General features: G+C 38.0%; 3 protein-coding genes across 8 annotated transcripts in view; 1 reads left to right on the forward strand and 2 right to left on the reverse strand.

The window, feature by feature from the left end:
* Window positions 1-1,691: 1,691 nt before the first annotated feature.
* LOC107222213 lies at window positions 1,692-8,192 on the reverse strand. Its single transcript, XM_015661483.2, has 4 exons — window positions 7,190-8,192; window positions 4,174-4,431; window positions 3,148-3,315; window positions 1,692-2,913 (listed from the first exon to the last, which is right to left on the reverse strand). Exons 1-4 carry the CDS (start codon window positions 7,598-7,600, stop codon window positions 2,485-2,487), a joined length of 1,266 nt encoding a protein of 421 aa, XP_015516969.1. The 5' UTR covers window positions 7,601-8,192; the 3' UTR covers window positions 1,692-2,484.
* A 115-nt stretch (window positions 8,193-8,307) lies between these two features.
* On the forward strand, window positions 8,308-12,691 carry LOC107222214 (dynein axonemal light chain 1-like). 3 transcript variants are annotated; one of them, XM_046740144.1, is made up of 6 exons: window positions 8,308-8,486; window positions 8,604-8,817; window positions 9,552-9,885; window positions 10,607-10,808; window positions 11,311-11,588; window positions 11,773-12,691. In XM_046740144.1, exons 4-6 carry the CDS (start codon window positions 10,607-10,609, stop codon window positions 11,926-11,928), a joined length of 636 nt encoding a protein of 211 aa, XP_046596100.1. In that variant the 5' UTR covers window positions 8,308-8,486; window positions 8,604-8,817; window positions 9,552-9,885; the 3' UTR covers window positions 11,929-12,691. The 3 variants fall into 3 exon arrangements, with proteins under 3 accessions (XP_046596100.1, XP_046596099.1, XP_015516970.1); XM_046740143.1 differs by having other exon boundaries at window positions 8,308-8,817; window positions 9,552-10,249; XM_015661484.2 differs by lacking the exon at window positions 9,552-9,885 and having other exon boundaries at window positions 8,308-8,817.
* Window positions 12,272-15,561, reverse strand: part of LOC107222215 (BAI1-associated protein 3) — a 110,898-nt gene continuing 107,608 nt past the window's right edge. For all 4 annotated transcript variants that reach the window (XM_046740142.1, XM_015661485.2, XM_046740139.1 and 1 more), the window contains 3 exons: window positions 15,130-15,374; window positions 14,692-14,900; window positions 12,272-14,167 (listed from right to left, as the gene is read on the reverse strand). In XM_046740142.1, the coding sequence (XP_046596098.1) occupies window positions 14,073-14,167; window positions 14,692-14,900; window positions 15,130-15,374 (549 nt within the window). In that variant the 3' untranslated portion in view covers window positions 12,272-14,072. The remainder of the gene's footprint in view (window positions 14,168-14,691; window positions 14,901-15,129; window positions 15,375-15,561) is intronic.

Raw genomic sequence — 15,561 nt, forward strand, 5'->3', positions numbered from 1 at the left:
AAAAGTTACAGCCAAAAAACGGAAACCTGAATTTTCGCCATTTTTCAGCAGGTGCTTTTTCCTCCGTCATGTGTCTTCTCTTGATCCCACGCTCTTTTCGCTGCGTTTTCTGAGTTCCTTGGGGTCCAATTGGTCGGAAAAGAGTCATACGAATCAATTCTGAGACGAAAAATTTTTTGGTGAAAAAAAAAGGAAGGTTAACCCCTTTGTATTTTTGGCGAAAATTTTCGCGATTTCGAAAAGTGATGAAATAAATTGATTTCGGCACTATTCTGACGTAATTTTGCGAGAGAAATCGATTGGGTGCAGTCCCAATACGCTGCGATCAACGCATCCAAAGTTACAGCCAAAAAACGGAAACCTGAAGTTTCGCCATTTTTCAGCAGGTGCTTTTTTCTCCGTCATGTGTCTTCTCTTGATCCCACGCTCTATTCGCTGCGTTTTCTGAGTTCCTTGGGGTCCAATTGGTCGGAAAAGAGTCATACGAATCAATTCTGAGACGAAAAATTTTTTGGTGAAAAAAAAAGGAAGGTTAACCCCTTTGTATTTTTGGCGAAAATTTTCGCGATTCCGAAAAGTGCTGGAATAAACTAATTGTGGCACTATTCAGACGTAATTTTGCGAGAGAAATCGATTGGGTGCAGTCCCAATACGCTGCGATCAACGCATCCAAAGTTACAGCCAAAAAACGGAAACCTGAAGTTTCGCCATTTTTCAGCAGGTGCTTTTTCCTCCGTCATGTGTCTTCTCTTGATCCCACGCTCTATTCGCTGCGTTTTCTGAGTTCCTTGGGGTCCAATTGGTCGGAAAAGAGTCATACGAATCAATTCCGAGACGAAAAATTTTTTGGTGGAAAAAAAAGGAAGGTTAACCCCTTTGTATTTTTGGCGAAAATTTTCGCGATTTCGAAAAGTGATGAAATAAATTGATTTCGGCACTATTCTGACGTAATTTTGCGACAGAAATCGATTGGGTGTAGTCCCAATACGCTGCGATCAACGCATCGAAAGTTACAGCCAAAAAACGGAAACCTGAATTTTCGCCATTTTTCAGCAGGTGCTTTTTCCTCCGTCATGTGTCTTCTCTTGATCCCACGCTCTTTTCGCTGCGTTTTCTGAGTTCTTTGGGGTCCGATTGGTCGAAAAGAGTCATATGAATCAATTCTGAGACGAAAAATTTTTTGGTGAAAAAAAAAGGAAGGTTAACCCCTTTGTATTTTTGGCGAAAATTTTCGCGATTTTGAAAAGTGCTGGAATAAATTATTTGTGGCATTATTCCGACGTAATTTTGCGAGAGAAATCGATTTGGCGCATTCCTAATTGGCTGCGAGCAGTGGATCAAAAGTTACAGCCAAAAAACGCGAACCTGTGATTTTCACATTTTTCAGCTGGTGCTTATTCCATCGTAATTTTTCTACTGATGGTCCTATGCTCTTTTGGCTGCGTTTTTCGAGTTCCTGAGCGTTCAACTAGTCAGGAAAGGGTGAAACAAATCGAATCTGAGTTGAAAAATTTTTGCTGAAAGACGCAGATACCGAACCACTGAGTCCCTGTTCCGACGTTATTTCACCAGCGCGACCCACCGAATGTGATGGTTTTTCCAGAAATCATAAAATTTGCTTGACAATCTGTAAGAGGAGGGGAAGAGAAATGTGAAAGTCATTGCTACGAAGTTCTACTTTTAGTGCAGTCTCAGTTTATTCAATATCTTTTCAATTCTGTACAAGTGTATAAGGGTCAGTGTTCAGTACTTTAACAAGTTGTTCAATAGTATGTAAAATGACAGACAAAAAGCTATGCAGAAAAATGATCGAATTTCGCATGACATGTTTGACTTATATATGATGACGAAATGCAATCTTTGTTACATTCAGCATAATATGAATAACATTATCGAAGATAGTAATCATTGTAGTGTGTCACTATAGTTTAAGTTCGGACCTGCACACAGGTGTAATCTACCTTTACAAGATACGATATGTGTAAAGATGTGTTGTTTCTATTTCATACAACCTGTGTTTCGGTCAATAATGAAATTAATATCTCCGTACTTTTTTGCATTCTCGCAGCTGTTGGTCCTATTTTGCGCAAACATGCCTGATTCGCAATACTTGGGTCAAATTAGTCTCAAAACGGTCGTTTAAATTGATTTCGAACCGAAAAGTGTTCAACCTTAAAAAATTTTTGATAATAGGAATGATCTTAGGATTTTACACGCTCGATTTCAGTGGATTTAGAATAAGAATGTCAGGCTACACTACGAGACATCGCTTCTCAAAACGCTGTGATCAAACTAAACAATAAATGCGAAAAACCCAAAATTCATAGCTGAATTTCAAATGTACTAATCGTTTCATTTATAGATTTTCGTTCTCGCCCTGTTCAGAACAATCCCAAGAGGCTGTACTGTTGAGTGGTGAAGAGCTCTTCATCCACTTCTAAATCTTTGTCATTTTCATAAAAAATCTTGTAAACTTATGGTACATTAAATATAGTTTCTGTCAATCAAATCTTTGTAAGTGTCTCTCAAAGTGTTCCGCCAGAAATAGTCTCTCTGAATTCGATCTTCTGAATCCGCAATATCGCTATTTAATGCCTCGAAAGCCTTGACGTCATCTCCTTGGCTAGTGAAAGCCGGAAGAACCATCATAGCTGTTATACCAGTACTGGTACTAAATTTTCTCATTTGCCTCAATAATTCTTCATAAGGAAACAGTTTCTGTGGTTCAGAGCCAAGCTCATAAAGATAAGCTGACAGCGATTCGTGGTAGATTTTTATCAACTCGTCGAAGTGTCTGTTCCTCAACTCTTGGTTGCAGCTGCAGAATAGCACGTACGAAATGTCTATCGCCGGTGACACGTAACGCACTGATTGAAAATCCAAAAAGTATAAGTCCTGTGGTTCCCCGTGGTCCTGAAACATCGCCACAATCATGCGTCAATGTGAATTTCATAAAAAAGTGATTCAACCTAATACCAGTAGGTATAATTTAACATTTTAAATATTTATGTGCAGGTCATTATAATATCCTCTAGATGCCATACATACGGCATTAAACTTTATCTTGTGTTCGTCTCCCGGATTGTTTACGATGTATCAAGTTATAAAACGAATCGTTGATTAATTAAAAACTGCGCCATGGCTTACCTCATCGTACTTGAAAAGCAAATTGTTCGTCCATAAGTCCCCGTGATTCAAAACCGCATACGGTTCGGCGTTACATCCTGTGAACGGACAGGCGAAGTCGTCGCAGGTGACAGTTTTTCGAAACTCCGTAAATCTTTTCGTGTACCGCGGATCCTCATCGGCGAGAGCCTGTGGGATACGGATTTATTGCAACAACGAGTTATTAAACATAAGCGAATCGTTTTTTTGGAAAAATATTCATCATGCAATCACTACAAACAAATTAGATCAATCATCCCAAGGTTGTTTCAGCAATTCGGTTGCCTCGGTCGAAATACGCTGTTTTTAGATATCTGATTGTTTTGAAAAACTACCAATACTCCGATTCGGGCTGTGTAATTACGGCGGATACTGGAGCCATAGTCATAATTTATCGAAGGATATTTTTGTTAAATGTTCCAGTGAGCCGCAATAGTGCACGCCAACGGTTCGAATTTTCTGAATACAAAAACTCCTATGTAAAATCATTTCAAAAGTGATGAAAATTTTTTTTTTCCTGTATTGGAAAACATAAATTTAATTCAAAAAAATTAAAGACTCGTAAAGTTTATTCAAATTAATTTATCACTTCCATAAGAATTATTACAATCTTAAGCCAAAAAAGTGCAATGTCCTCTGGTTAAAATTTTCTGATATACTTCGGCCACACTCAATACCAGATACAGATGATTTGACAATGTTTCGGATTTGCGACAATGTTGAATTTAATGACAGCTAGTGGTGGAATGACTTTTTGATTTTGGTGGTTGGCATTAATTAGAGTGAAGGGAAAAATTTTTCTGGAATGATAGGACCTGGTCTCAGATTGTGGATGGCTTGATTTTTCCTATTGGTTAATTATTTGGAATTAATATTTCTTAATTGGTTGAAAATCTAAACAGTCAGTCAGACTGTATGTTTCGTATGACCTGAAACGATATTTGGTCTAAGGACAGGTCCTATATCAGAACAAAACCATTAGGAATAGTCGCGTTTGCTATTTCTTACCATTTTAACTAGGTTCTCCAGAATCTCGCAACGCTCAATAAAACTCGGATGCTGCACCACATCCGGTCTGAAAAGCGGTTCCTTATGGTGGGATATTTTACTTGCGAAGACTTCCTGCTTCTGATCGCGAAGCCCAAAACTCACTGCGTGAAATCGTCCCAGAGCACGCAGAACGAGAGATGCATGCGCGAAATCCAGCTGCTTTATTCGATCGCGCATCACGAATCCCTTCGACTGCAAATCTTCCATACAAATCGCCTGGGGTGAAAAGGACACACGTTTACAATTTAGCGGACTTCGATCTTACATACATACTACACACAAACATGGCGTACATATGCTGAACTCTTTAATATTATATGTAAAAAATTTCCTACACATGGAAAATTTATATGTGCCGATTTCTACGATTTCTACCGTGACTAATCAAACCGGCCGCAGCAAATCTGATGAAGGGTATATATTGTATTTCTCAGGAAAAAAATAGGGTGGTACGATTAAGGGTCGAATCAGATTGCATTGAATAATGAAACTCGATTCGGAAATTAAAGTGATCCATTCTTTACAATTTACAGCCCATAGAAGTCACTAGGCGCTATTTCACGGTAAACAAGACAATGGCACGAGTCGGTTGATGACGATTTCATCATCCGTTTAGGAGCTCTGTATAGTTGAACTGAAAATCAAATTATTCACGACATTTCAGTTTTACGAAAACTTCGGAATACTCGAGAAATTCGACTTAATCGAAAAATTCTGACCATTCAAAAAGATGAAAATGATCGAAAAAGTTGGATTATTCAAAGACTCGAATTATTCAAAAATCGAATCTAATATTGATGTTCGAAATGAATTTTGCATGACTCATTGTACTTGATTGCATGTGTATTTTAAGAAAAGTTGTCAAGTTGAATGGCGATATGATAACTTTTTATGTAAGAAATTTCAGACGAAAGTTCAGAAACGGTCATTAGTTTAATTATGGTAGATTTGTCGTATAAAGTTCAAATCAGAATATAATGTGCCAGATATAATGCACTTGGTCGTCAAGAAAACGCGACGATCTCGAGAACTTTACGGTTTTAATTTAAATTTGGAATACAGTGTAAATACGGGGTTAATTAAGAGTTTAGCATCCGATAAAGAAATGACAATCTGCCAACAAGTTATCAGTCGGATGATATCCGTCATGCAAACATTTCATCAACGAAACGTCAATAAAAAGATGCTGCACTGATAACAGCAGCAGTTATTCGTTCGTTGAACCCACCACCGCATGTTCCGAATTACGTATGCCAATTGACGTCTCTCTCACTCATAAAAGTTGGATACATCAAAAGTCGACTAAGAAAATTTTTCTTCGCCATTCCCGAGTCAAAATCCTTATGTACAAATTTTTTTCCCCACCCCAGGTCTCTTTTGAACTTGATCCTAATTCAAATTTGACTTGCAATCATATCGACGTATTTGGCAAATAGCAAACCTACACTGTGCTGATTTTGCCGTTTGTAAAGTTTCAGCGAAATTGGCAGCGTTCCCACGTCGCGTGAATACTTGATTTGTATGCCATTAATTGATACTCATACGCTTTCAGAAATACATAGTCGATTTCAACATTATTCGACGGGAAACGACCACAACATTTTACTGCTGAAAATAATTACATATGGTATTGCAGTATGGGTTACAATAATATCATTGTTTGAAGTTACTATATGCGTATATCGGAAATAATTTAACATTTTCAGAGTTATTTTTGTTAAATATATTGTAACATTAACAATAAGGCGACAGTGAAGAATTTGAGTCTATTGTCAATATAAAAGAAAAAATATGAGTACGATAATAAATATTACATTGACTATAAATGGAAAAAATTAAATATAAATAAAATATAAATGAAATATAAGTAAAACATGAATAAAAAATAAAGAAAATATAAATAACATATAAAAACTCTTTAAATCCTGTCCATTGTTTTAACGATTAAAATTACACATTCATTCCAAACATTCGCAAATAAATTGAGATAAAATACGCCGGAATTCACACTGGGATATAAAATTGTCTATAGTGATGATGTAAAAAGTTGGTCAGTCGTAAATATATTAAAAATCACTCATCCCTTGATTTAATACTCGGCAGCAGCTGCATCGTGTAATTGTCCGTGTGATTTTGCGATTCTTTTTATAAAATTTGGAATCCACGATCTTCTCGACTTTTCTTCGCGGCGATTCCGTAATGCGAAGAAGTTTGTAAAAATTGTTGATTCCTTGGATCTCGTAACTTAGCTTTGTTTTTTATTATTGACTGACGCGTTAAGATTCGTACGGATGTTTACTGGCGAGGTCGATGTGTTAATTTAATTTAAATTATCGTTTACAATGGTTAAACAATCACTACGGGGAGTTATAAATCGGTTGATCGGGCGTCTTCCCGTAGACTCTTTCAAATGCCAAGCCGTTTCTCCCGCCTGACGCCTGAATCGAGATGGCTGTGCTAAGCAAAATTTCGCGGGCACTTTTAAATTTATAATATCGTCACGATACTTAATCATGCAGAAAACCAACCGTGTACCCTATTTGTTCGTTTCTTTTTCTCTAACAAAAGACCGTATACTCACTGACAAATGCGTTCATAAACTGTGAATCTTCAATTCAACGAAATGATTTAGTTTATCCTGATGTGAAACAATTTTAATTCACCTAAATACGTACTTTGTTATTTTTATCATGGAAAAAATATTGTCTGCACATTAAAAAATTTGTTATTGATCTTATAGAAACGCAGCATCATTCGATGGTGACTTCACGGACTCAATTTTTTGGCATCATTGAACGAAACCATTTTGTCAAAGCAAAACTGTTTGTTATTCGCAAAAAGCATCTTCTGTAGATTAGGAATAACGAAAAACTTCTTTGAGTTGAAAGAATTTTTATCAAAGACAATTCACTTCGTAGATAATCTAAGAACCATTGTCCGAAAATCTATTTCGGGCTTGTCACTGAAAGCTTACCTCCTTGTGATCGATGCTGGTAGAAAAATAGCACTCTGGAATATTTCCTAATGTCTTGCGATGAGCTTGTAAGAACTCCTTGAATATCGGCACGATTTCGGAGTAGAACTCGTGTTCCCGCAAGAACAAATGTTCGATTTGCATTATTTCGCGAACGATTTCATTCGTGGGAGGAATTTTAAATATCGTTTGAATTTTGACAGGTACTCCGTTACTCTGGCCCTCAATTTCGACACGATAAATCACGCCCGCGTAGTTGTCACCCACTTTTGAACCAAGTGTTACGCAGAACTTGGGACTTCTAATCCCCAGCGTTTCAACGACCCGTCCCAAGTATTCTTGGAGATGTTCCGATCTAAACAAGTCTGAACAACGAGATTCCGGCTCATCTTCAGTTGCTCCCGACATCATCGACTAGTTTAATAATTCGCCTACGATATAGTTCCAATGCGTGCGGCAATGTCGAACATCCGTTACTGGCAAAAATTCCACAACTACTCGGACCGCACTCGATCCAATACAATTAGGGCACTGATTCGATGGACCGTGAGCTGTAGACTATGATGGGCGTTGTAGAAGAAATTATCATACGACCTACTGAAGAGTGCCCGTCTCTCTTCGCCCGAGTGAAGGCTAGAAATGAGCTGCAACCAGTTCGTCCGATAGCCATTATGCAACGAGGTCTCGGAGAAACGACCGTGCTATCTTGTTCCACCTGTCGTACCTAGGGACCGTTCGAAACACCAGCGCTGATTTCACTTTTGAGGGCTTGACGTTTTTTCGTGCGCGTATTCGTCACGAAAATGCCTCAATTCGTTGCGTTTCTTCTGAACTCCTCTCGGGTAAAATGAACGCAATCAAATAACGTAATTTCTTTCTTTGACTGACTGATTCTTCAGGTATCATCAATCGTCGTTAAGAAGAAACATGTACGTGTCAACCATACGCGATAGCAATAAAAGCTCTGATACTTGTGTCTGCGATAATCCCGACTCCACTCCACGTTTCTTTCCGACATTTTAAACTGTATCGAACAGACTAGAACAGAATTCCACTACCTCTATTCACGCATGCAGGAGTGGGGGCGACGAAGATCCGCACAAAGAGGAGACCAAGGACAGGGATTCCTGTATATAGATTCCATTCCGTAACGTTGCGTTTCACGACATTGCGGATCATGGCATTCCGTTTCCAAACATCGTGTTTCACAATGTTCTTTCGTAACCCTCTCAGAAGTAGTTTCACTCTAAAAATATTCGTATGGTTCCCATCGGTCGGAACTGGATCACAAAAAATTGTAAATCTGTGTCACGTTAATAAAAATGATAATGTATTGGTGAATTAAATCGTTAGATTTTTATGTATATTATACATCATCGTATATTTTCTTGTTTATCGTTTATCACACCGAGAGGATTCCTTGCAAAAATCATGCATACGACGACGTACCGGCACACAGACAAACGAAGTTGCATCGAATTTTTGGTGAGATGGTAAACATGCAACTGTAAACGGCGTCTGCTGTAGACAACCAAGTGGGAATTTGTGTAACTCGGAGAGGAAAGGAGCGGAAAAATGCAGTACGGGAAACTTCCTACTCTACCGGACCTAAATCAAGCTGGATTATCGTAAGCAACTCGTTAAGCATATGGCACTGCCATTAGCCCTGCACCCGATTCCATGTTTACAATCGGTCCATACGATAAATTAGATGTAACTTCGGTTTGTCGACTAACTTCCGGAGTGTCGTTGTTCTGACATCTTTACGCCCTGCTAGGAATCCATTCGCGCTATCGTAGCCTAGTTAGATTAGGTCGTTTAAGTGATCGATTTAGACAACTTTATGCAATATGTATTTACGAATTGCTGGAATCGAAAGGAATAGTTAAATTTTTCTGTAATCTATTCAACCAATGGCTTCGCGATATAAATATTATTCGCATTATATTTTGCGTTGGCGGACATTGGTAAATGCGTATTAATTGGGAAAATGAATTCCAGTGTAGGTATTACGCGGTTCAATAATTGTACTTTCAAGTCATGTTCTTCCTCTACAAAACTATATTATTCGAACGAACGAACTCAAGCTTATCGATCGAGGTGTGTATAATAACGCAACAGTTCGACATGTTTAGTCTCAACAAGAAAACACCCAAATTGTTTTCAGTTCAGTTCATCAATCTGATAATCAGTCGCATAGCCAGTTTCGTCGTATTTGACCGCGTCAACTGATTTAAAGCAGGTGTATTGTAAGTGGATTCCACTAATTCGTGCTTATATATATATATATATATTTAATTGCGTGAAAACAAACCTGGGTGGATACGAAGTAAGAGGCATTGAATTCATTATTTTTTCGAAGGCTTGAGCAAAAATAGCCGTCAAATGCAATGCTTGAAGACTAACCGATGAGACAAGTTACGCTTCTTGTGCAAGCAATTTTACGATACGCTGTAGCGTGTTTTTATGACTTTGCGTCGTACCAGTCGACGATAGCTTCAGGGTAGTCATGGCTGCGAAGTTATCGGAACTATCCCAAACAAGTGCTTGCTGCTGAAGCCAGCCGGCCGGAAAATGACTGGGAAGAATATGTAACGATTGGTGAAAGTATTTTATAAATTTTTAATCTTTAAAATTCAGTTTATACAATCGGAATATCAGCGGTATAATGTTGCCAGTGTTGGTGATAATTGAAGGTAATTATAGCACACAAAGAAACCCACTATTGCGAAATGGAACCAAAATCGATTGTGCTTGATGTTGGGGAACCGAGAAATCTGACATTTGAGACATATTTAACCCATGTGTTCATGGAATCCTCAAAATATTGATCAACGTGGATCTCTTTCTGGAATTGAGTCTAAGCCCGCTTCATGTCTTCAAATGAAAGATAAGATTGATAATGAACGTGAGATAAATCCTATTTGACTTGAATCAACAATTGATTTGCGGTGTTGATAACCTAACGTATCAAGCACAACGTGATGATGTAACTGAAAAACTGCCGGCTTCACGCGACGTTCAGTTGAGGACTACATGGAAGATAACTAAATCGCATAAGTGAGCAAACAACGAGTCGACTCGGTATCGTATAATTTGATTCTGACGATTGTCGATTTCGATTAATTTTTAAATTAAGCTTTTCTCGATGGAAAAGTACCTCAATCCGACAATGCAAGCACTAAAGAATTTGCCACACATGTTACTATGCAAGAATAATTCTGTTTGCGGTGGTTTTTCTTTTAATTCTTTTTTAACCAATTGTGACTTCGCATGAATAAATTCGAAATTTGGCGTAGACTAAGAACGGCTAAATACTAATTAAAGACCTTTTCTACGGTGACAAGTATAAGTTTCATCAAGGTAAACTCTTCCGCGTTTACGTTTTGTTCCTATATTCCTTCGATTTTCGAACAGATGTCTGGCGTGGGAAAGCCTACCACGTGTAAAGATGCTATCAGAAGATGGGAGGAAGCAACCGGACTTGAAGCGTCTTCCGCGGTCGAAGTCAACCTCAGTTTTCAGTGGCCACCGATCGAGAAAATGGATAACGCTTTGTCTGTTCTCGTAAAGTGTGAAAAACTTACCTTGTCGACTAACATGATCGAGAAGATTGCTGGTGAATTGAATATCATTGTCAATCAACGTTTATCGATAGCACAGCATAGCCTGTATTCACATCCATTCCCCAGTGAACCGTAGAATGATTTTATCGATGCTGGATTTTCGAAATTTATTGTTTTAGTTCAAAATCTTGGGTGCCTATAATTAATAAATTAATTGTAAGTCTCGTTGATTGTTCGTTTAGAGAGAAGGAATTGCAGAAAAACATGATATTGTAGTTGTTATTTTTCACTCTGGAAATGTGTGCGGAAATCTATACCGTTTTACGTTTTTTCGGCAAATATAAATTTATTTCGTACAATTTTTGAAATCATTGTAAAAAATATCGGTTGTACAAATGCGTTCGTTCTTCTGAATATTGTTTTTCTTTTTTTTTATTATCTGTGAATTGAATTTCACCTGATGAATACCTAGTTTACTTTTTCTTCTGTTTAAGTAAATTTTCAAACTGTTCCCACACGAATGACACTCCGTGTTCAATCAGACTGATTCTGCAGGTATTTCCTCATTGAAAAATTTGAAAATTCTCTCGATGGGTCGGAATCTAATCAAGGCATTCTCCGGCCTCGAACCGCTGATAGAAACATTAGAGGAGTTGTGGATATCGTACAACAGCATCGAAAAAATGAAGGGAATAACTTGCATGAAGAACCTCAGAGTTTTGTACATGTCGAACAACTTGGTACGCGAATGGAACGAGTTGTCCAAGCTGCAGGAGTTGCCGAGCCTTAGAGACCTGCTTTTCGTTGGAAATCCTCTCTGCGATGGTTTAGAGGTAATGGAACTCGACAATCACGGATCTAAAAAAATCATCATTTTGCATGTCATATGTCACGCCAAATATTATCGTATTACGTTACCAATAGCAATTCCTGTTCCAATTAAGGCAAAAGACTAGCTCTCCGGATTGTGATGAGTTTTTGGATTTCCAACATCCCTTACGCAATCTACATTTTCAGACGGAAGCTTGGAGAGCAGAAGTAGCCAGGCGTCTTCCAAACTTGGAGAAACTCGACGGAGAGCCAATTATTCGCACGGAGGATGGACCCTTGGGAGCTTTGGCGAAGACCGAATGTCCACCATTGCCAAAATCTCCGGAACAAACAGCGGGATGATGCTTTCCGTTGATTTGCGTATCTTTGTGCCGTTATTCAGGGTTTTTCGTGCATCGTCGTGGTCTACATTTAACTGTCACGGCGTTGACAGGAAGTGCGGTAAACAGCATCTAGGAAATGACCACGATCATAGATCTTCCGTGATATCTTTAGAGGGAATATTTTTTGTCAACCTATAGACGCACACGGAAATTTGGACAATAAATTCGTCACGATTATTTGTCGTCTAAGATATTTTACCATTTGTTACAACTTTATTTTGTAGAGGTAGCAAATGATGTTACGAATATGTAAGAGCTTAATTAACATTACGTAGTACCTTTTGACGCAGTAGAGGAATATGTTACATTTATAATCGTTTATTCGTTTCATAATACAAGATATAGATCGTACATCTGTTTATATTTAAGTTGAAAAAGGTTTTGTATAGACTCATTCATTATTTCGGCAGAAGAACTGCACGCGCGATGATGGATATAAAGTACAGAGAGGTATCTAATTCGATCAATAAAATGTCACGCTTCGCAGTGTTACGGTATTATTATATCAATACAATATGACAAGTGACAGGCAGCTGAAGAATTAGGTGTTTCTTTTTTTTTTTTCTATAAATTTTCTTTCCATAGAGTTTTAAAGTTTTATGTATAGATAGATATACGTTAAAATAAGGCAAGTGAGACGCGACGGTGCGTGTTTGTTAGAAAATTGACATGTGCGCTTATACGTGAGATTTATATCAATAATTATGCTGATGCAGTGATTAGTTCTCTTTCTTTCTTTTCTTTTTTCCCTTCCTTATCGTCGTCGGATAGATTTTATACGAAGAAACAGATTACACCCGATTCTCGAAGAGTCCGCGTTCAATGAGAAAAAAAATCGCTCAATCGATACGAAACGGTTATTCATTGTATGAATAAAAATTTTACGTACGTATGTACACATAAAAACATTCATTTTTACCGTGTTCCGAACAATACTCCAAATAACAATTTTTCATTACCATGTTAAGTCAAGCACAGTAAATTTTCTGCAAAGAAATTATACGTGAAATGACGACTCTGAAGGTTTTTGCAATCCAATACTGCAGGCTCTTCGATTATCATGTATTACTTAAGAAATAGAGTGGATAGATCAGTTTCAGTTATCCAATGACACGTAAGAAAAATATTATTCACGCTTGCGAGGATTCGATTACTATCTATAAATGTGAAGCAAAATATTACCGACGCGAAGACGTTGAATCCCAAGAGATCGAACATCGTTAGAAATTGTTGAGAAAATTTTCTTATCAGCTCTCTTGAGCTCATAGAATTTTGCTATCGAACCAAGAAAAAAGGAAATGAAAGTTTGTCGAAAAGAAGGCTACGAAAAGGCGAAGAGCAATTGTTCCTTGTCACGGCATTCTGTTTAAAAAATATAAATAGCAACAGCGAACCCTCGCATGATTTTAGACATTCACCATATTGTTTATCTCATACATCGAGTTTTACTTGTTACTTCGACATCGACACAAAAATATTTCTCCAGATTATCTTAATCGTTACTATTTGTTTGTTCGTAATTTAATTTTTCATATATTTATGTATCCCGATTTCTCCCCATGTTATTCATGATTTTCCTTTCATTTTCTTTACCTCTCAACCTTTCTTTTTCTAACAACATACATATTATCATACCTATTAAGTTAACACGATTCACACTTACAATTGGTTAGCGCGATATTTTTTGCCCACTTTTCGCTTAATACGTAATTTACAACAACTTAACGTCATCTGAATTTATAATCTTACATCATACGTATATACGCTTTGCGCGTGCATATACGACGATGGAGAAATAAGTTATCAAATTTGAATTGAACATGTCACCATGTTAATCGCGAATTTAGCCTATGACATTATTCTTGTACATATATAAATATGTATATAAATGACTGATCGCAACGGTATCGTTGCTATATGTATAATAAGATATACATGTACATACATACATACATACCTATACGTGTATATATATACATATATATATATAGCTTTGCGAAATAGTGGGTTCAGGGGATGGATTTTGATTGGTTCTTTATTGATTGTGTCAACCACTAAATGGTCAAATATCTCGTGGTTTATTCCAATGGATGGAAAACTCTACTACGTTGTGGCAAAGCGCAATTTCTGCTTCTTCACAAAGTCCAAGGCCGATTTGTCGCCTGTTCGGGTCTCAAGAATTTGCAGGATTGGATGATCTACGTGAAACAGGAAAAAGGAAAAAATATTACCGTCAGTGTTTCTAACAGCGGAACGATCGGTGCGCCTGCGGCAGGCAACCGGAGTTACAGTTCGTATTCAGGTTGAGCACCGTATCTCGCAACGGCCATTCTAAAATTAAACATTATTTGTCGAAGTAACCTGAATATTAGGTGATAATCATGTATTGAATATCGGATAATCAAACTGAGGGAAAAATGAGGCAATTATCAGTGGGAAGGTCATCAAATTCAGTTATTCATCGCGATAATGAGGTGGCGAGATACGGTGCTCAACCAGGACATAAGGTGTAACTCCGGTTGTCTACCTCAGGCGCACGAATCGTGCCGCTGTTAAAAATTCGCACGTTAGATACGCAAACTCAATTTCAGTTTGGAAAATAATCAACTAGTCACAAAAATCTGCTTTCGAATATATTGCATCGAAAAACAATTTCCACCTGATTCAAAAAGCTTCCTCTTATCTTATCTGAATTCTGTTTGCATTCAGCTTTGAAACTTACTTTTATTCTTCTGATGCATTAGTGGAAGATCCTGTTGCTTTAGCCCATGGAAGTTGTCTATGCTAGCATTCGAGTCCGCGACGCCAGGGATGCTGCTCAGACCGAGGAAAGCTTCACCCGCAAAGTCGTTCGCCGTCAAAACATCGTGATCCATAACGGTGAAAAGTATCATCGCGTCGGGACTTCGGCATTGTTCTACACTCACGGAACTGTGCACGAGAAAAATGTTACGATTTCCTTGAGGTGTAGGCTAGGTTCGTAAAAAGCAACTCATTCGAGTTCAAAAATCCTTGTCAAGCTGAGTTTGGTATGAAAATCACATTTCAGCACAACTTGCATCACCCAAATCATATATCGTAAGTTTTTGGTTGAGGACGAAAATTTTTGCTTTCATACGCTGAAACGATTATCATAAATCGCAATACACGATATACTCACAACTCGAAACATTCGTCGAACATTGGATTGAGCGTTCTCTTTTGGACGTTGGTCTGTTGTTCGGCACAATGTGCGAACACCCTTCGGGGTAAAAGTTCAATAATAACGAAAGGATCGCTAAATCCGTTCGGGTCCAGGGGTATAACATCTCGGGCATTGAGAACCTCAACGCAAAGTGAATCGTGATTCAGATACGCTCGCACCGATAGAACGCCGTATTCAACAGCGTCTGTGTTTATTTGGTCCTGCGGGAAAAAAATAATGTCGTTTAACGAGAAGAGAAAAAAAAAAAAAAAGAAAGAGAAAGAAGAACAACGTCCGGGGTTTTATACGAATCTGCAAAGTCCGATGTCAATAAATAGACCGCGGTGCTTCTAGCCAATGAAAATTCCTTCATCGATCTACCGCGCATGCGTAATTGTGGAAAATATG

The sequence above is a fragment of the Neodiprion lecontei genome, chromosome 5 (assembly GCF_021901455.1).
Source record: "Neodiprion lecontei isolate iyNeoLeco1 chromosome 5, iyNeoLeco1.1, whole genome shotgun sequence".
In the NCBI taxonomy this organism is placed as follows: domain Eukaryota; kingdom Metazoa; phylum Arthropoda; class Insecta; order Hymenoptera; family Diprionidae; genus Neodiprion; species Neodiprion lecontei.

Excerpts from the sequence above, each read along its gene's own strand:
- LOC107222213 (XM_015661483.2), bottom strand. The coding sequence starts at position 7,600 with ATGATGTCGGGAGCAACTGAAGATGAGCCGGAATCTCGTTGTTCAGAC. Across the intron at positions 3,316-4,173 it reads TGGAGAACCTAGTTAAAATG|GCTCTCGCCGATGAGGATCC; the intron begins GTAAGAAATAGC and ends CGTATCCCACAG. Across the intron at positions 2,914-3,147 it reads TGCTTTTCAAGTACGATGAG|GACCACGGGGAACCACAGGA; the intron begins GTAAGCCATGGC and ends GCGATGTTTCAG.
- LOC107222214 (XM_046740143.1), top strand. The coding sequence starts at position 10,607 with ATGTCTGGCGTGGGAAAGCCTACCACGTGTAAAGATGCTATCAGAAGA. Across the intron at positions 10,809-11,310 it reads CATGATCGAGAAGATTGCTG|GTATTTCCTCATTGAAAAAT; the intron begins GTGAATTGAATA and ends CTGATTCTGCAG. Across the intron at positions 11,589-11,772 it reads CTCTCTGCGATGGTTTAGAG|ACGGAAGCTTGGAGAGCAGA; the intron begins GTAATGGAACTC and ends CTACATTTTCAG.